The following is a 20,869-nucleotide window of genomic DNA, read 5'->3' as shown; positions in this document are numbered from 1 at the left end:
AGGAGCAGTTTACTAAGTTTATGTGCAACACATGCAGTCTCTTAAGCAATACTAGTCAAGGAACAGCACTGCACAATTTGAACTTTTACAGCAAAGGCTAAGCTGCAGTAGCAGACCCCAGAGCCAGCAAATCAGTTCTGACCCTCTGCTCATACCTGTCACAGCTGTCAGAGCAGACATGGAATCCCACATCCAATTTCATGTTCCCAATACAAGAAAAGCAGTGACATAGTGAAGCAAGTCAAGCAGAGGACAAGGATGGATAGTGAAGACCAAGTTTGCTCACCCATAACAAAGCTGAGGAGAGCTCTTGCTGCCACGTACAGTTACCTCCTTCATGGGAGGGGATAGAGCCAGGCTCTTCTGAGATAGAAAAGAGCAGGACAAGATGCAGTAGCTACAGTCTGCAACATGCAAAATCCCAGTCCGGAAGGAAAAGCCGTGATAAGATTAAGTCTTGTGTTAGAACCCTATCTAGGGAGATATACATAACTGGTTTGTGAGCCACCTCTGACATGTGACACAGGCTCAGTCTATCCTGCACCTAGAACTGCAGACAGTTGGTGGAATACTGTTGGTCATTCAAGCCTCCACACTTGAAGTACAGTACGGAAAGCAGCAGCTTCCAACACTGTGAGAGCTTCCAACAGCTGCTTCAGAGAAATCTTACTTCATTAACTAGGTATTAGCTGTCAAAGCTATGTCCCTTCCCCTGTAACTCTTGGATCCTAACAATAAGACAACTACAGAAGCAACAGCTCAACACATGCTTCCCCCATCAAGGAAGACATGAACAGTCTCTGCAGAAGAGCACATTGGCATGCTCACAAACTGATGAGATCCAGAGTTTGGGCATATGGCCATCTCAGCCCTCTGTGGGGAAGAAACAGCAGAGGAGCAAACCACCTCCAGAGTCAGCTCCCAGGCTAAGTGTTTCTCAAAACCCTACAGCACTGAATTTCTGATGAGAAGCGGTTCAGTACCAAGACTTCTGCTGGCACAGGTAGACAATGTCTCCCTTCAGATTCCAATATTCTACTGACCTGTGGAAAACCCTGATGCTGAAGGAAGGTGTGTCAGATTTTTCCAACAGCCTCTTGCAGACTGCTGGTCTCCACCCACCATCAGGTTAATGTTCTTGAAGACAGTTATCTTAGCTTAATAAAGAAGGGATTACCTGTACATAGAAACATCTAATAGCCAAAGGATCCAAAGCTCATTAGCATGACAGTCAGCTGACACTAAGTAACTCTTCAGAGTATTATTGCTCTGCACAACAGAACTTCGTGTAAATTTATTTGACAAGTTCTATATACACAGAAATACATTAAGTACATCAAAATGTAACTGCTTCATTGTATACTGAAACAGCAAAACATTCTCCAGGAAAAAGAGATTAATTTTACATGTTTCCCTTTTTTCAGCTTTTTTTCCCCTTTTTTCCCCTTATGGTTCAATAAAGTTCACCTCCACAGCAAATGCCTCACTATAGACTTTCCATGTTTTAGACTTGTGAGGGTTATCCAGCTGATTCCTGGGAAGGTAGAGTCTGAAAGACAAAATTCAGCAGCACATCTTACAGCCTAAACCACAGTTTTCCTCTCAGTCAGCCAAGAGAACTCCAAGCTCAGCCCTAGAATATTAACTATGGCCCTAGATCTTGAATTCAGACAGGCAGACAGAAGCCATGCCCCTCTGCACAGGGCTTTGGATCTGAAGTAGCTTGAGAAACAGTCAGCTTCATAGCTTTGTGGGTCAGGTTCCTCTTCCCCGCAAAACAAGACTGTTAAGAGTAACATCTGTGCCACATTCAGCTAGAGGCCTCCCGATGGGATGCATGTGGCAGGATTTTAATAACCGACCTTCCTAATAGCAAGGATTTGATTCAGTACTCATCAAGCTCAGCAGGCATGTTCTCCACCTTTAACATTTACCAAATTCATGTCTAGTTATCACTTCATAGCACATGCACATCAGCTCTGGCTGAGTTTGAGATACCAAGACAGGGGCACTGCCTTAACAGCCATTTGATTTCTGATCAGGCCTAGTGACCTCAGATCTGCCAGAATTCTCTGGGCAGAAAGGGAAACGCTGGCTCAGCAAATTAGCCATGAGTATGTTCATAATTCCAAACTTATCTCTCCTCATGCTCTGATGGGATCAATTAAATTAAAATTGTTTCCTTCCTATTCTGGAGGACACAGTAATTATCCTTATGTGAAGTCTGCTGTTCCTCTGTCTAGATCTGGTTAGTTTGGTAGACAGAAGAGAAGGATCTCCAGTCTCTGCCTCCTGTTTCTACATCACTTCCCTAGAGAGGTAGACAAGCCCAACTTGCACTGGCTGGAGCACCCCGAGGAGTTCTAATCTCAACAAGAGCCACCATAGTAATTTCTAATAAAAGCATGAGAAGCAGTCAAAGAGCCTTTCTTTGGAATCCCAAGCATCTCTTAACTCTGGTCTTAATGTTTGCCTGCTAAGCTGCTGAATGAGTTCCAGCTTCTCAGGCAGCCATGCTACAGAGGATGGCCAAGTTGCCTTTGGTTTGAAAGTCAGTATTACCTTTTTGAATTCAAGTTCATTAATAATGGAGCGTTGAGGAAAGTCTAATGGATTAAGTTGATTAAGATGTCACATGTTTAAAATACTTGGCACAGTGCAAGCAGTTACATACCAACTGCCTGCTCCTAAGTTCCAGCTGAGAGTCAGAGACCAGTACCCACACAGAAGCTAAGACAGGCTGGACAAGCCAGCTATCTCAGCTATTAGTACTGTGTCTATGAACTTTTAGCTCCATTCAGACACTAAAAGTTAGTATCTCAAGGCAGTCACTATGATTGCTTACCTGTTATTTTCAATAAAGGAAGTGTTGAACCAGAAGAAGAACGGGCAGTCATCATAGCCTTTTGGGAGATCCTAAGGACAGAGACTCTGTTAGACAATAGGACTCTTTTTGGCAGAGCAAGAGTACCCACCCATCCTCAGCAGTTTAGTTTACAAAACTAAAGTGCCAGAGCCAGTACACTTGAAGAGCCCAACATCACACCCAGATCACTGTTTTCTATGAAGGAGGCCTACAAGAAATATGGAGGGAAACTTTTTACAAGAGCATGTAGGGACAGGACAAGGGGAACTGCTTTTAACTGATAAAGGAGAGATTTAGATTAGATATTAAGAAAGAATTCTTCACTACAAGGGTGGTGAGGCCCTGGCACAGGTTGCCTAGAGAGGAGCTGTGGCTGCCCCATCCCTGGCAGTGTTCAAGGCCAGGCTGGACAGAGCTTTGGGCAACCTGGTCTAGTGGAAGGTGCTCAATTAACATGTCTTGGTTGTACTATATGAACAGCCAGATGTCTTCCCTGCCTGCATAAGATGATGTAGCAACATTTGCTCTACCACTCACTGCAGTGTGGCCAGGGGAGGAGCAGGAGTCACTGGAGAGGAGCACAGATTCTGCCCCACACAGCACAGCCAGCTAGCACCCAGCTGCAGTGCAAACCACAGCCTTTCCTCATAGTCAAGCAAAGATCTTTACACTTTTATACTTACCGAACGTGATTCAAATCTGACTTTCACATCACCACTTATGACAGGGCTGTCCTCCAAGCCAATGACTACAAAGTCACTTTCAGCATCAAAGAAGAGCTGGATAACAGAATGAAGTGTTAGTTTTATGAAAAATGGCTGCAGAGAGACAAGGGACCAATTCATGCTACTTGAATACTCATTCACGGCACACAAATACAACAGCAGTGCTGTAGTAAAAGCCAACAATTTAAGCTACTTAAAGCGACTTCTAGGGAAATCTTTTGTAGGAAAGTAGTGGTAAGGTAGTGATTCAGCAAAGCTTAGCTTTTTCATCCTCTCAGAATTTACAACATCCATTTAATCTGACAGCTTTACATCCAATATTCAACTTCTACAGGAAGACACTTTTGACCTCTAAGTCAGCTTTCATCTTCTGTGAATCAACTGACATCATTCCATAGTGCTCACCTTGCAGTTTCCTTGACTGGCACATACACATTCTAGTACAACTTGCTTCCTCACTATCACCTGCACCTTCATATCGGTTCCATTGCCTTTCCCAACTCCTAAGAAAGAAAGAGTTACATTATACCAGAGCACATACATTAGCTGAAAACATAAGCAGTCATGAAAACCAAGTGAAATCCCATTCAAAAGTGCCTTCTTTCCAGAATACCTTGTAATAGACTTGATACTCAAATCCTAAAGGTAGCTCAAGATTCAGTGGCTGAAAGCTGTATTTCAAAGCAGATATGAAGCAGGAACAGTCTAATGGAGAGTCTGGTTCCACCAACTGAACAAGAACAGCAGTTTCAAGTCCCCAAGACCAAGTGGTCCCCTAGAACAATCTTTTATCAAGATTACCAGTACATGTGTGCAGAAACAGTAGTGGATCAAGTTCAACATGTGGAGTTAATCTCCCTTGGAAAGTGATTTCCCTTACAAAACGGAGCAGGCTGTATGTGAGCCACCATTTGACCAGACACCCAGAAAGTGACAGAACACATGGGGCAATCTAACTCCCAAATGCTTTCCATTGTATTTTAGCTGTGCAATTGGAATTCTCAAATCCCAGTAAATCTATATTCCTATCATGGTCTTTGCAAGACAAGACAAGCAGCTGCCTGTAATAGGAATAGGATAGACGAATGCTCAAATTCAAGAGTTCTTACCATGTATAGAGTGGATTTTGAGGTTTTTTATTTTGAGTTGTCTCTCTGGTGGGAGTTTCAAGTTATACTTGTTTTTCAGGATCTCATAATACCCAACATACCTACTCTGTAATGCAAAAACCCAGACAAATTATGCAGTTTCTGTAACCCACACAGATTAATTCTAGGCAGAAGTAGAGTAGAAGATCTACTTAATCCTAAATTCTTACCTCCAAGTGCAAAGCTAACAGGAAAGTAGCCATTTGTTTTCCTTCCCCTCCCCAGTTCAAACAATCTTCCAGACAAATCCAATATCTACATTTTAAGCAATATTTAAACTTCATGTTCTAAGAGGAATTCTGTACTTCAGTTCAGCAAGAAGTGAGGTGCTTTTATATTGTAGCTTTTTAAGGGGCAGGATGTTTAAACATACAAGATACTTCCATTTTACAGAAGCACATTCTGTAGGACAGCTGTACTTCCATTCTATTTTATACCAGCAACTGATGTACCTCTGTCACCAGCTTCATCTCACACCTCTGAACCACACAGTACACTGTGAATCAGAATGAGCAAAGCCCTCAACTGGGGTCTAAGGCAATAACTTTAGTATTTCCTTGTAAATGCAGCCTGTATAGTATGCAGTCCTCCACCCAGCCACATCAGTGTCACAGCCCCTTCCCCAGGCCAGGCTGCAGGCTTCAGTGCATTGTGATAACAGCCCAACAGTCTTACAGGATCATGCTCCTGTCAAGATGCCCAAAGAGGTTGTGGAGTCCCCATCTGGGAAGGTAGTCTAGACCTGACTGAACACAGCCCTAGGCAACCTACTCTAGTTCACCCTGCTTGAACAGTGGGGTTGGACTGAAAGCTCCCCTTAGCTCACGAATTCTGTTATCTTAAATGCCATAATTCAGATTTGTAATTATGCAGAGAAAGGCATAAGGAACATGCTTGGACAAAGGGAGGGAGGGGAAGATGCAGCACAACCCTACCACTTGTCTTCCAATAGTTAAATAACAAATACAGAAAGTTTAGCATATAGGAACCTACATCTGAAACAAGGCAGGAGAGGTGGGGTAGCATAAGCAGTTGCAAGAGTAATGTTGGTTTGGCTACTGTTACCGGACCTGCTGAAGCTTACCTGGGATGGAGTTTCAACTCCTTGAAACTTGGTACTTGTGCTTCTATCAGTTCTTCTCTCCCCAAAGTAGTCCAAACTTTCCTACATAAGAAGATAACTTCAAGTGTTAATACATTTATCTTACCACCATTCCCCTTTCCTGAAGGAAGGACAGTAAACTAGAATTCCATTAGTCAATTCCAATGAGGGACTGCAAGTAAAAATATGCAGTAGTTATTTTGTTACCTTCTAAAGGAGGTTTTTAACTAGAATAAAAAAGTACTAATTAGGAAGTCAGATACATTAAGTCTGCCATCCATGAAAGAGTGAAGGAGAACAATATGCTTTCTAAGCAATTGCTTTAGAACCATGTGTATTCAAGTGGTCTGTGGCAGACAAAGCTGAACTTAGTTCAGATCTTCACAAAGCAAATCAAGAGAAAAAAAAAAAGTGATTAAATGTATCTACAGTCATCCCAGACTACTGTCTGGGCTCCATGGGCTCCATGCGGACCATGTCTCCAGGTTGGTATACTGGACCTCAGAAGCTAAAGCAGCACATGCATCTGTCCTGGCTGGGACTTGCTCTTTTTCCCCTTTTCCCAGAAGAACTTCTTGCTGTAACACTGGCAGTCAAGACAATTCTTGATGCCTCATACTACTTGGAGACCACTTAAAAACAGTGATCTCTAGTAGAGCATGCTCAGAAGCCACCTACAGTTCAAGAACGGCATTGCCTGAAATCCTATGTCAACTGCACCTCCAAAAAGCAAGCTTCAGAGTTGGTATCTGTTCAATTTTACTTTCTCCATTCTTCCTGATCAACAATAGTCTTCATCACAAAGTAACTTACCTAGTAGTAAGATTTGCAAGAACTTTATTTTGAAAAAGAACAAAGAACTAAGTTATAAAGAACAAAGCATCAGTTCACAGTGTCCATTTTCCAGTATGGAGTTCTTGCAAAGTATTAATGCATTTCGCCAATTAAGTAAATTTGACCAATTCTAAAGAACTCTGAATACTAAAAGAATCAAAAAGCAAACACCATTTTTTACCTTTGCACTCTCAAACTGGTCACTGTCTATGAGCCAGGTACAAACCATTGTTCCAGTCCTCCCTGCATTAGAAATAAGAGACAGGGTGATCTACAGAAATTCAAAGGCCTTTGGGATTTTGTGAAGATGAAATTCTTCCATTCTCTCCATTTCAGAAGTTTTAAGTGCCTGTATTTCTAGAAAGAATGAATTAAGACAAGATGCTGCAGTTTGTTAACTTGTTTCTTGAAAGCAGTGCCTACATTTCTTTGTAATATTACTGGAGACACTTAGGAAGCTGGCCTCCATGCAACAAGGGAGTGTTAAGTACACCCTGCTAGATGAGGCTATAGCATTGTCAAGTGCCAGTCTTTAAGTCAAAAGTTGCTTCTCTGCTCCAACTCTTCCACCTCCAACCTCACTAAGAAGGCATCAAGACTGCTAGCACAGCACTCCTGTATTGTCTCAGCTTTGAGTTTAAAAACAAACAAAAAAACCCAAACAAACAAACAAAAAAAAAGCTCAAAGTTCAAGTCACCCCTTCCTACACTTGTTCTTCAAACTGGCTTTAGCCTGCAGGTAGTTTCAGTATTGAGTTTTGCAAAACCTTTAAGCTACAGTTCAGACTGGGGGAGACTTCATGTTAAGTAACCACTGGTTTAAGTCAAGTACTTGCAGTAATAACAGCAGGTGGCTAAAGATGCAGCAGATGTTTGCAGGGAAGTCTGGTTTATTTGCACAGCTACCTATGCACTTCAGCAGCTCCTGCACTACCACAAGTAGCAGACAGCACCCACAGGTCAGCTCATATGCAGTAACTTTGACTATCTTGCTCCCATAAGCCCATATTGCCCTATCACATAACACTGTGTACCTTGACTTAAGGTCCAGCCGTACCTAAAACACCCAGGGAGGAGTTAAGGGGCATTTCATCTTCAGGGCCACCACACAGCTCGTACAGCACAAGCTATTCTGTATATGGTATGTACAGGACATCAGTCCCAGTCACTGTGGGTTTATGAAAGGCAGGTCCTACTTGACTAACCTGATCTCTTTCTATGACAAGGTGACCCACTTATAGCAGATGAGAGAAAGGCTGTGGATGTTGTCTGCCTAGACTTCAGCAAAAGCTTTGACACCATTTCTCACAGGAACTGGCTGGTCATGGCTTGGACAGGTGTACTGTTTACTGAGTAAAAAAAAAAAAAAAAAAAAGCTGGATGGCCAGGTCCAAAGAGTGTTGGTGAATGGAGTCAAATCCAGTTGGCAGCTGGTCACAAGTGGTGTTTCCCCAGCGCTCAGTATAGCAGCCAGTTCTGTTTAATATCTTTATCAACGATCTGGACAAAGAGATCAAGTGCACCCTCAGTTTACAGACAACACAAAGCTGGGCAGGAATGCTCATCAGCAAGTTGTGCCTGGAGAGGTTCAGACTGGGTATTAGGAAAAATTCACCAAAAGGGCTGTCAAGCACTAGAAGAGGCTGCCCAGGGAAGAGGCAGAGTCACCATCCCTGGAGGTATTTAAACAATGTGTAGATGTGGCACTTGGGGACACTGTTTAGTAGTGGACTTGGCAGTTGGATGATATTAAAGATCTCTTCCAACCTAAGCAACCCCACGATTCCCTCCCTCTCCCCCACAGCAATTAAAAAGCTTGAGGCATATTACAATGCAGGCTATTCAGTGTGGGTGACTGGCTACCAGGGAGCCAAAGCAGAAGCTTAACTCTTTTTGACAATATCAGTTGCAGCAGCTTCCTATCCCCAGCCTCTCCTGGGGAACTGCTGTCCCAGCAACCAGGACAGCGGGAAGTTACCGAAGAACATTTTAAGAAATCAGATGCCAGCTTAGACTAAAAATCAGTTTGGGCTATCTAAAAATGGTGTTGTGTAACACCAAACACATGGTACTATACTGTTGCTAGTTAGTGTCTGCAGAATTTGTCAAGTTATGCTCTAAACCAATCTCGTGCTATCGTTTAAGGCCACAGATCAAAAGAAGCCATGATAAGAATAAGGTGTAATTTGTAGTATACACTAATTATACATGAGCAGTCCTACCTTTGCCTCCTTTACAGTGAATTGCTATGATGTTCTTTTCATCTTGACTCATCCATTCACGGACACTGGCAGTGAATTTCAGCATGTCCCTAGATAAGAGAAAAGTCAGCAGATCAAAGCAAATGCCTACATATAGCTACCATGATGTATGTATTTCTTGACAAGACTCACTGTAGCGCTGGGACATTGTGGTCATCGATAAAGATTCTTTCTACCCTGTAGTGGAAGTACTTGGGATCATAGCCTTTTTCACCTACAAAGAAAAATCTGAAGTTATGCCAGGAAGGGGAGTAGGATTACAAATAAAGTGGCTTGGGACACAAAGCTGCTCGTCTGAGCATACACTAGTGTTTAAAGTGCAGTAGTATAGACAGACAGATCAAAGTGGGGAAAAAAAAAAAAAAAAAGGAAAAAAAAAAAAGAAGTAATTTAGCTAAAGCCATGCTTGTTTAGCTTGTAGTTTCACACCTCTCACTTAAGCTAAAATTCATCTCCACATCCAGATGGCCATTCCTTTCCATAAGGATTATTATGGTATCTGAAAGTTAGTGTTCTGGTGTACTATCTGGGTCAACCACAGCGACCACCAGCTAGAGTGGTAACCCTAATGGCTCATCTGTGATCCCTATCTATCCCTCTGCTGGCCAGAGGACAATTTTGCTTTTTCAGGACTTCAAGTGTCAGTGCTCCTTTATCATACCTTGCTTCCAGCTCTGCTATGAAGCAGGAACCACAGGATAGTTGTTTCTGAAGTACTTTTTTGGGGTATTTTTAGCCACCTCAAAACAGAATAGCATTTAACTATTCCTCCACTTCATTCTTCTAAGCCTTTGTTAGGAAATTCTCCAACATCGCCCCAACCCAGCCTAGGTTTAGTTTTCCACTTTCATTTTTCAATAAAATGTTTGGAACACTAAGGCAATTACTCAGCATAAGCAAGGAAGCTTAAACTGCAAGGCCTCCAGTACCTCTTTTGCAAGCTCCAGGACAGCATTAGATACTCAAAATCAATAGCCACTTTCAGGACAGATGGTAATCAGTCCTAAAAAACAGCTATGTCCTTTTGACAGATTATATATTCTTGGAGATCTGTTACTGTCAGCAGCATACTTTGAAGAGATGTTTTACTGTTTTAGCTGTATTTCAATGTAGTCAGCAGCTAAGTATACTTACTGCAGAGGTTGTAGACTTTATAGTGGTCTGCATGTTTGGTGTCCAAAAATCTTGCAACTTCCTACAGCAACAAGAGTTCAGAGTAGTTAGGTCTCTACTCTGCATTTCCACTGCTACCTCAACCCCTAACCCCCAAGTGGGGTCAGCAACTGCATTCATAAATAGCCTTTGGACAGCAGGCCTTTCCAGCCCAACAGCTCGGGTTCTTGTCTGGAGTAGAAGTCCTACTGTATGTTTTCTGCCCTATATATTTATGTTTCTACAATATCAGCTGGCATAGCTCTGGAAAGAGCATTATACAGACCTTTTAAACATCTTCATTTAGATGAATAGATAGTTCTTATCAATCACACTACTGCTAGCCTAGGACAGAAATGACTTGATTCTCTGAAGCATTCCCAAAGAACAGAAGCTTCAGAACACCAGTGTCTCCATACTGTGAGATACATTCCACTAGGCTCAGCTGAGAGACTACAACACAAGCAGTACAGCACAGTGGAGACTATCACTTAGTTATTCCAACCAGCCAAACCAGCAGAACTAGGATTGACTTATGTAGTCCACAGACAAATTAGTGGGAACCTAGAAGTGAAAAAGTCATTCAGAAGTAGTGAACTTGGTAAACGAGAGATTTTTACCTCTATAGGGTTCCTATAGAAAGACTGCTTCCCAGAAGATGGAAATGACATTGCAATAATGCGATCTGTGGAGAAGACAGCAAGCTGAAGTAACAGGGGAAAGCCTCCCCATACATAAGAACTACATGATTGAGAGCAATATCATTATGAAATTGCTTACTCCTACCCTAATTATAAGGACAACCTACTCATTTCCAAGAGCCTTCGCTCTACATTTACCATAGCTAGAGCAAGGCAATAATGATCCCCAAAGCACCGACTACTATTATGCATCAATCTCCACAGAATCAGAATTAAAAAAAAAAAAAAAAAAAAAAAGTAAGTCAGTTTCTCAGCTCTGGTTCACTAGGCCTCAGGAGAATTTCTGTCAATACATAAAGCACATATGACCCCTCTCCTGGAAGGCTAATCTTTGAGAACAGTGTCAGAGTCAGGAATCCATATTTCAGAATCCCACAGAAAAGGAGTAAGCCTGGTTTGACTTAATTTTCATTAGTCTAAAACATTGCCTGTGTTTCATGTAAAGCACTAAACTGAGTAACTAGTCTTAGCAGGATATAACATGCTGCAAAGTCTCATTTGTTTCTACAAACCAGTAACATAAGTAAGATCCAGATCAAAGCCGTCTTTCATATAACGCCTTTTGTTTTCAGAGACCTGCCAAAGAAAGAAAAGTTAATCTTCCAGAGGAATGCCAGAGATCAGCAAGTGTTGCCTGTTACCAGGAACTAAACCAACCATCTAGACTCTGAAGTCAAGTAGCAGAGCCTGATTTTGCTACAGCGAAGTTCACAGCATTAACCAAGAATGTTTCTTGTATTAGCTTTAGGTAGAAGCTCTGTACAGCATTTTTACTCTGAAGTATCAAAGTTCATTCTAGTGTAAAGAACACTGCAGTTATGAATCCCTCATTACTATTTGAGTGTTTGGGGGCTGAGGGAAGGAAGAAGAAAGTTGAGGGCAGGATAACTAAGACTGCTTATTTCTGAGCAAGAGGACATACTTGAAGCTTCAAGTACCACATTAGTTCCCTGATAAAAAATAAGAGGCATTTACAACAGATACGGCTTCAAACAGCTAGGCTGTTTTGTCTCCACCTGGAATAAGCAGTGAAGCATTAAAATTTCTATCCTTCTCTGTATGAGGGAAAACAGTATGTACCACACAAATTAGAAATTACTAATTGAGACACTTGATGGTGCAATCACTTTAGTATATTGGCCTTTCAGGTCAAGTTGCTGCTTACTTGAACAAAGTTAAGAATGATCAGCTACGCTGAGGTTGGAGCAAAGCTCCAGTATCCTGTCACACACACTAAACAGATGTGCTGCTTAGACACTATTATTCAGTTGCAGACCAATAGGCTGTGGGTAGTCTTGCTACTACTGATGGCTATGTGGAGAAAGAGCTGGAAACAGTAATAGTAGCCTAGGTATAGCAAGAGGCCAACTTACCATTCTCCTGGTCACCACTTCAAGTTGCTTCTTTTGTGAAGCCAGGCGAAATATTCTTATCAAGATGACAATCCTCAGAACTCGGAAGAGAGTGACCATTCTAGATGAGAGTCAGATTCACCATGAAAGAAAATTAAAACAATTAAACTTAAATGCAAAGCTTAAAGCTATTTAAAAGCTCCCTCAGAGTTTAAAACTTTCTTCATATACTTAACTAGGACTTCTCAGGCTGGTTTGGGAGAAAGAATACTGTGCTTGAAGAATACCATGTTTTCATTGTTGAGTTTTTGGGGGAGTACATGTTCTGAACAGCTAACTAGGAACTAGCAAACAGAACTAGGAAATCCCCTACTTGCTCAGACTTTCACAGGCACCTCTGTAGAAAAACAAATTCCTGTAACATTACCTATGTTAACCCCAAATTCTTGCTCCTTGAAGCTTGTTCAACTACATATTTAAGCATAAGTAACCACCTGAAAATAGCTGAAGAGAGAAGCTAGACAGGGTCATGCCTTAAGAAACCTGAGGACAGATCAGTATAAACCCTGTGTTTAATCATTCAGCAACTTGAGCAGATGATTTGGTTTGAGGAACTTTGAACTGCCATTGAACTTTGAAGCAGCAAGATGCTTATGTGAGTGGTTCTACCAAAGCAACTGAACAGGGGCAGCTGCTTTCACATACCCTTAGGGACCAGGGCAAACTAACATTCACTCCTGAAGGAGTTATGTGAACATATGCTTTTAAGGAGCACATGCACTTATTTCAGATCCTGATACACTTAGGCAAGAATCCTGGTGAATATCTGCAGTAAGAGACAAACCTCCAGTTAAAGACAGTCTGCTCTCCAGTGATGGAGAGATTAAAGTAAGCAAAACAAGGCTGATCTGGATACCCAGAGGAAAGTTTCATTTTTTTCCCCAAAGCTTCTTCCTAGCCCAGGATAACCCTGGTTTCAAACAGACCTCCCTTGGAGCTAGCAGCCAAGGAGCTGGAAGCCAAGGAGATGAAACAATAGTGAAATGAAGACTCCAAAGCCCCTCTCCCCAGCCTGAACCACAACTCTGAGAAGCATCTCTTAAAGATTAAAGCAGTTTGAATTCTGCCCTTTAGTAAATTAGCCAGTTAAGCATTAGCTCCTAGACCCAGCTCTCATTCCCTAATGTTTTTTTTTTTTTTTTTTTTTATAAGTCAGACTTCAAGGAAATGGGTAACTTACCCCAATGCACACCCAGCTAGACAAAATTAGAAATAAGAGACCATATTCCTTCATCAGGGCATGTTACCTTTATAGCCTGCCACTGAATTTTCACGTATCACATATATACTCTTATCCACATAAAAGCTGCTCAAATTCTAATTATTCTGAGATGTATCAGGTGCTCTAAGACTGCTGTTTGCTTCTCAAGGAATGGCTATGAAGAAAGAAAAGTGATAAATCCCAGGTAGGCTACTGGGAATTAGTTGGATTATGAGGACACTACTGGAGTGTTAGGTGGGAAGATCTCATTCACAAATGGATTCCTCTCACAGATTATCATCTGATCAAGCTACAGAAAAGAGATGAAAATATTACTTGAATTAATTTATGCACATAACCAGCATATTTCCCTTCTCCAAGACATGGCTGAAAAAGCCAACATGTACTACCATGGGGCTTTCGGAAAAGCAAGGTGGAAGAAACAAGAAATAGAAAGAGCTGCCACACTGTCAAGATCCATTAGATGGAGATCCTCCTTCAGCTGTCTGTTGCATTTGCTATTATAACCCAACTCATGTTTCTGACCTTCAGACTCTTCCAGGACTTCTGCACACCTTTCCCCGCGAAAAGTTTAAATCAGAGCATTTGATGGCCTCACTATTCACTTTTAGCTTCCCCAACTGCTTAGATCATCTCTGCCTTTGAGATGGGGACAGTGTACAGTATAACTATAGACCAAAACTAAATGTCTCTATCACTCAATAGTCTGTACCATGAACTACTATCACTATTAATGATCTAGAATGCACAAATCTAGCTTAGAGGTGCCCAAGAAAATTCTTAGAAGACTATGAAGACAGCTCATGTTTAACAACTGTCACACCACTCTTACCTTGGTATCTGATCTGCTGCAGCAAGACCTGAGAAGGAGTATGTCATGTTGATTAACAGAGTGCCCACCACTATGAATGCATCCAAAATATTCAGTTTGGACCAGAAATAGTTCCTGAAGCTGAAACAAAAGAGTTTTAGAGAGATGCCCATATAGATAACAAACACTGAAATACATCTTCAGGAAGAGAATCACATACACATAGGTACTGCTAGAGACAAGTTCTCCTGAAGTAGTTCTTGACACTGAGCACTGAAGACTCATTAAGAAAATAATCTTACACCTGGTCTACACACATCAGTCACAGCAAAGCTGATAGAACTGAAGTGCTTACTTATACCCCAAACATTTTACAGATTATTACACTGGAATAGGTTGCCCAGGGAAGTTGTGAATGCTCCATCCCTCGCGGTGTTCAAGGCCAGGTTGGCGAGAGTCTTGGGTGGCATGGTTTAGTGTGAGGTGTCTCTGCCCATAGCAGGGGTGCTGGAACTTGATGATCTTAAGGTCCTTTCCAACCCTAACTACTTTATGATTCCATGATTACTCTATAGAAGGGTAACAGACAACATACACAACCAAGAGATGGGGCCATTGTCTATGACCAGAAAATAAGCCTACAGAACATTCATGTTTGCAGACCAAGCTGGAAGCATTGCTTCCTTACTAGCTTGAGGACTTGCTACACTAACTTAACATTTGCTCATGTCTTACCCTTCAACAAACACCCTCAGGAGAACGTCAATGAGGAAGAAGAGTGCTATCGCCAGGGAAACACCTTCAAGAATCTCTCTAACACCCTTCTTCTCACCAATAGCCAGATCCAGAATTACAACTATAATGTCCACGATGATAAGCACAACTCCAAATACTCTGCAAAAAGAAAGATACTAGTGAACTCAAGAGGTAGGAATGAATTGCTGACATTTGACCAAAAAGCACAAGCCCAGATTTTTGTTTTAATCTGTTCCAGCAAAGCATGTCCTTTTATATACAGGATTGAAGCATGCTTATATAAGCAGGATTCCAACTGCATTTAAGTAATCTGCATAGAGTACAGAATCCATGTGGAACTGTGTATTTACCCCAGACTCAGCTGTATTTATTTACCTATAATTCCACAGCTACCTAGAAGTGCTGAAGATCTGAATGCTTTAAGGCACACAAGTGTCAGTGCTGTCTTCCAGCTTACTCACTTTCCTCTCATACTCCTAACTTACTGTAGTCATGATAAAGACAGTTATTTTTAAGGGACTATACTGACTGTAACAGCTTACCTTGTTCCAGCACCTAGATTGCATACAACTGACCAACTGGCTGTCCAAAGGCTGTCACAGCCTAGAGTAAGCCCTTAAAAAGCTTTTATCCAACGGCATTTACAGTTTTGACTTCCAGCTTTAGTTGGAGAACACAGCCCTAGCTCTTTAAGGCTTCTCTCCCATACAAAGTACTTTTCTCAAATCATCCTTTCTGGGGGTGATAGAATTCAGTACTTTTCATACAGAGCAGGCTGGAGCCACTGTTGTTCAAGGACTCTTTCCAAGTTCTAACATTAGAAATAAGGACTGTTTCTGTCTTGCCCATATCATCACGGGCATGAGCTTTTACCTGAATCCAAATGACATCACAAATGGGGAAATTTTTCTCCTAAGTGCACTGTAAGAGAAGAGAAGTTGCATCAAGTCAAGTGACATTTTGCTATTGATGTTAATCACAAAAGCACTGTTACATACTTTGTTCACATTCTTTTCAGTTTAGAATTCTGTATAGCAGTGATTTCTTTAAGAGCAGATCATCCACTTGTATTCATGAAGAATATAGGTTAAGACAGTACTTGAAAGCAATGCTTTGACCACTTCATAGAAAAAGTGCTCATCAGTACTCATCAGCCCCTAAAAGCATAATCATATGCACTTATGCATAACACTACTCAGTGTCATAATTCCAATGACACTAAAAGTCTGGCTTAAAGCTTACAACTGGGCATTAAGAAGTGGGCTTATATAACAGCTATTGGTCAAGAGGAAGATTAAAGGATAAACAACTCTTAAGGTGTGATCTCATTCAAGATATTAGCTTATTATATCAGACACTTTTTTTCTAGGCCTGGAAAAAGCTGCACTTGTTAATAGCTCCAGTACTGCTTCAGTGCTCTTGGAACAGAGGAAAAAAAAGAAAACCAACCTCTTCTACCATTAGAAGGAAATACCAATTTGGCTTTCAGATTGAGGTCTTTAGGGCCTTTTAATAAAATGAGCTGAAGCTAAATTTTTGCAATACTGAGAGTTATCTCCAGCCCTAGTAGGGTTCCACCTCTGTTTTCAGTTACAGATTATCATGTGTTGCTTTTCTGGTGTGCTTTAAGCCTTCTGGTTTAAAGCTAGGCATTTGTTTAATTGTCTCACTAGCTGAAAGTCTCCTTAGGCTACACCAAGAACTAAGGTAGAAGCAACTACCTGCAAATACCAAGTTCTGACAGTTTGAAAAACAAATTACCAGTCTGTTAAGTAATCCCAAGATTACTTAACTACTGTAAGTACAGAGTCTTTTCTTAGACACTTAAAAGAAAACACTTTGTCCAAGTATACCACTAACAATAGAACCTACCAGAAGTTCTGACATACTGACAAAGAGTACCAGTAGATACTTTTGTTTGCATATCTATCCCATCTTCCCTGTTACATACAGCTACTACTCTTCCTCTCCCCACCACTAGAGATACCACTGTTTCAGAAAGCCTTTGTCAGCTCAGAAATGCATATTGCACCCCAGTGACCCTGTCCAAGCTACTTGTTTCCTCTAGGGTAACTGGAGCATTGCATTTCACTTTGGGCATATCATTAACACCTCAGTTTAAGACAAGGCTAGATATCTCTGAAGTGATGAGGAAGCATCTTGTTGGGCTTACCAGATTAACCCACACCTCTCATTATTAAGTTCAAGGTCTAACCAGCAAACACCTGCATCCTTAAGCAGAAGGATACATAGGTTATAGTACGCACTTTTCCCACGGAAGTCAAGGATGCAATAACAGGTCTTGTCTTGAAGGCAACCTAGCATACAGGGGGTTCTCCTTGCATTTATGAATGCCTGACATCTGAGGAAGTGTAATTATCGCAGTGCTAGCAGTTTGTTGATCTCTTTTCCCAATCAATCCTGCAATGCAAACATAGCAGGTGTACCTAGACTCCAAATACCACAGCCTAAGGACAAGTACCTTTATTAGTACCTTTATTAGGTGCACTAAAGACTGAAATACATACACACCACTCCAATTTGGCCTCCCAACATCTTACATCAGTTGAGAATGTAGCACATTTGCTCACATACTTAGCTAGAGGTCTTTGTAAAAAGCATTTGTACATGTCAACTCCCAAATTCTACAAAGACATGTCACATTGAAGACCTGAGATAACAGGCTTAGTCTTACTGTTCTTGATTTACAAGAGAAACAAGCTACAGGGAAACAAGCCAATATATGTCACCAACTCAACTAAGTATGCTATAGGAGTTAGTAATCTGGTGAAAAGAGCTAAACACCACTAGAAAATAACTGCTTCAAGAATAGAGTTAATCACTAGTAAGTTCAGACATTTTAGTTGTGAGGGCATAACACTTATTCACCTCAGATACTCATTCATCTTATTTTTCTTGCCAGCATATGTTCTTCTGTATTCTCCCAAAATCATTCTTTCGGGAATGCTTAAAGTAGTTCGGACTCCCCATTCTCCATAATACGATGGACTTGTAGCTAGTTCTTAGGTTGGGCTTTCATCTCTAGAGGCATAAAGAAGCTTCCTGAACTTACTTGTCTTTATTATATACTAGAGCAAATGTTAATATAAAGTGATTCATTAGGCTTATTTCTACTTCAGCAAGCCACCTGCCTTCTTATTTTGGCTCAACAATTTCCACTTTTAGGGGTAAGCTAGGCATTTAGTATATTATTAGCTTACTTGGAACAGCTGTCTGGTCCATTATCCTCATAATGGCCATCATCAATCTTTACTGTGGGCTCTTCTGCTGTTGGAGAGCTGGCAAAGGAATAACACAAGTCACATACTGATAGAGAAGTCAACTTTATATATTGCTATCCTTCATTGTTCCAGAGAAAAGAATATTAGCTGTCAGCTAAGCAGTGAGGAGCAGACTGGGCCAGAGTACTGGTATAGTACCAGCGGAAGAAATACTTCTCCTATGTTGGAACAGCAGAACCTTTGGCTTGTGACCGACCTAGTTCTCATTAGCAATCTATCTTGCAGAAGTTTCTTTTGGGGCAGGAAGGGAACATATGTGTTCAGCTACAGGATTAAGGACTCTGAAGTTTGGCATCCAATAGCCTGCTGAGGATTTAACAGTCCAGACTCTGGAAGGAAATATATATTATATATATACACACACACACGAAGTTGCCTCCAAGAGTCCAAATTACATTAATGCTATTACAGTATACTACTTGTTCAGAGAACAAACGTTTTCACCAGGAAAAGCCATAGCACAGAGATGTTTTTGTGCAGAGCAGGATACCAGACCGGAAACTGTAAGACCAGAGCAGCAGCTGAGCTAGTGCTAGAACAGCACTTTTTGGTGGTAGTGGCTGCTTGCCATAACTTCCTTAAAAGCATCTCTTTAGATTAGGCTTTTGTTCAGCCACCTGAGAAGCTCTGAAGGCCACATGATATCTTCAGAGAAAATAACATCCAAATCCAGGAGTTTCTAATTAAGCCTCCTCCACAGAAATACTATGCTGTATAATAGCACAGTCACAGCATTTGCTGTGGCTCTGTCTCTGGCATCATTGCCTCTTGGGCAGCAGCAAAGCAGCAACTACATACACATGCTTAATATTGATGTTTCCATGCTGTTCTGAGGCAACCTAGCATTAGTTTGAAGCACTGGCATAACAACTCAGAAGACCCAAGTAATTTTCATCCTCTGCAATGGACCCATGCACCAGCATGCAGTTTCAGCAACCAGTACTGATGGTTCATCAGCTGCACTCAATATCAGGCAGAACAGAGAAAAGATTCCACCCCAAGAGTTTTGGCATTTACGGCTCATTTTTCAGCTCCAGCATCTCCAGATGCTAGTATCTTCATTTTGTTCCTAGAACTGAAGCAAAGCTCTAGTGATGTACAGCCATTCAGCTTTGCTTCCCAGCTTATTCTTATGGGATAGTTACTTGGTAGGTTCCACTCAATGAACAGCCGCTATAGCTAGTTTGCTGCAAGTCACTTGCTTACCCTTATAGACACATAAAGTGCACCAAAAGCCACCTTCTTACCCTCTACTGTGATTAAAACAAGGATGAACAACATTAGCGGTTTGGGTTAGGAAGCCAACCTTTAACACAAAAGAAAACAGGAGCAAAGTCCAAGCATGCTGCTTTCATTGTGTTCTCACACAAGAATTCAGTCCTAGATAATGCTTTCCTCAGTGGGAGTTAGTTCTGCTAAGCACTCTACATTTACTTGTTGTCCAAGCTGGAACAAGCTCTCTGCCACAAGCTACTATATCCAGTCTTTGACGATCAGGTGAGAGAGAAAAAAAAAGAGATACTAGAATAACTTGTTTCTACTCCCCACACTGTCCGTCAAAGCATAAGCTTTTCTGACTGTTAACAGCTAAAGGGAACTTCAGACTTGAGGCTTTTAGGGAGAGCAGAACAAGAGCATCTTGCTCTACAATAGACCTTAACAGTGTTTCTGGATGCTGGAAGTGAGTGAGCTTTAATCCCATGAACTTGTTAAATCAGGGCTGGGCGCTCTGTACTTTTTAACTACTTCAAAAAGTCAATCAGAGCAGCATATTTCTCTCAAAGATATGACTCCTCCCAAACAACAGCACTGGGGTGGGAGAATACAAACACTGTAAGTTATATAAACCTCAAGCACTCCATCATTATTTTTGTTACGTTTAAAGTATTAAGAAACTCTAGGTAGGGGACTACACACAGCATACCTCAATCCGAAACCCACACACTGGTACAGTTCATTTCACTCACCTGGATGCTTCTGTCAGCTCTGCTCCTTGTTCATACCTCACAACTGTCATTTTCCCTGATGTTGCTCTGCTGGTCTTAAGAGACATACATCTAGTTAAAGGGAGATCAGTACAAGAAACAGTAAATACCAGCATCCTACAGCACATAGTCATGTTACCAGCAGACTTTGCTTAATTTTCAACTATTCCCTCCACCCTAGTTGACAAAGCAGTCTTGCTCTATAAGGTTAGTGAGAATCAGTGCACTAAGCAGAGTGATGAAGGGCTTTTTTACTATACCTAACATACCACAGTGACAACTTTAAAACAGCATCTTTACCTCACTATGAGGCATTTCTCACTGTTTCAAGCTACGAGACACAGAAGAGCCGCAGCTGGCACCTCCGAGAAAGGTGCAGCCCCAGTCTGCTCCGCCAAGCGCAGGCTGGAAGCCCCGGGGAGCGGGTCCAAAAGCCCCCGCACACATCACCTCCCCGGGCGGGAGGCCCACACTCGGTCAGAACGCTTCTCCCCTCCTTTAGACGCCCCTCGTCGGGCGGCAGTCATTGCTCAGGCAGAGCCTCACAGCCCCAGGGTACGAAGCCGGCTCTCACTGCGGCGGGTGCTGTCCT

At 41.7% G+C, this 20,869-nt stretch overlaps 1 protein-coding gene across 1 annotated transcript; it reads right to left on the bottom strand.

Moving 5' to 3' along the window:
* Positions 1-1,446: 1,446 nt before the first annotated feature.
* On the bottom strand, positions 1,447-20,309 carry LOC308219359 (phosphatidylinositol 3,4,5-trisphosphate 3-phosphatase TPTE2-like; the record flags this gene model as incomplete). The annotated part of the gene is made up of 18 exons (XM_080614197.1): positions 1,447-1,549; positions 2,846-2,916; positions 3,550-3,645; positions 3,997-4,094; positions 4,701-4,806; positions 5,824-5,904; positions 6,857-6,918; positions 8,898-8,986; positions 9,069-9,150; positions 10,071-10,131; positions 10,709-10,773; positions 11,302-11,365; positions 12,163-12,262; positions 14,256-14,375; positions 14,970-15,128; positions 15,864-15,911; positions 18,212-18,289; positions 20,260-20,309. 18 exons carry the CDS (start codon positions 20,307-20,309, stop codon positions 1,447-1,449), a joined length of 1,533 nt encoding a protein of 510 aa, XP_080470323.1.
* Positions 20,310-20,869: the final 560 nt, after the last annotated feature.

The sequence above is a fragment of the Psittacula echo genome, assembly GCF_963264785.1.
Source record: "Psittacula echo genome assembly, chromosome: 3".
Classification (NCBI taxonomy): domain Eukaryota; kingdom Metazoa; phylum Chordata; class Aves; order Psittaciformes; family Psittacidae; genus Psittacula; species Psittacula echo.
Note: the sequence above shows the minus strand (reverse complement) of the source record. Positions and strands in the feature narration are given on the sequence as shown.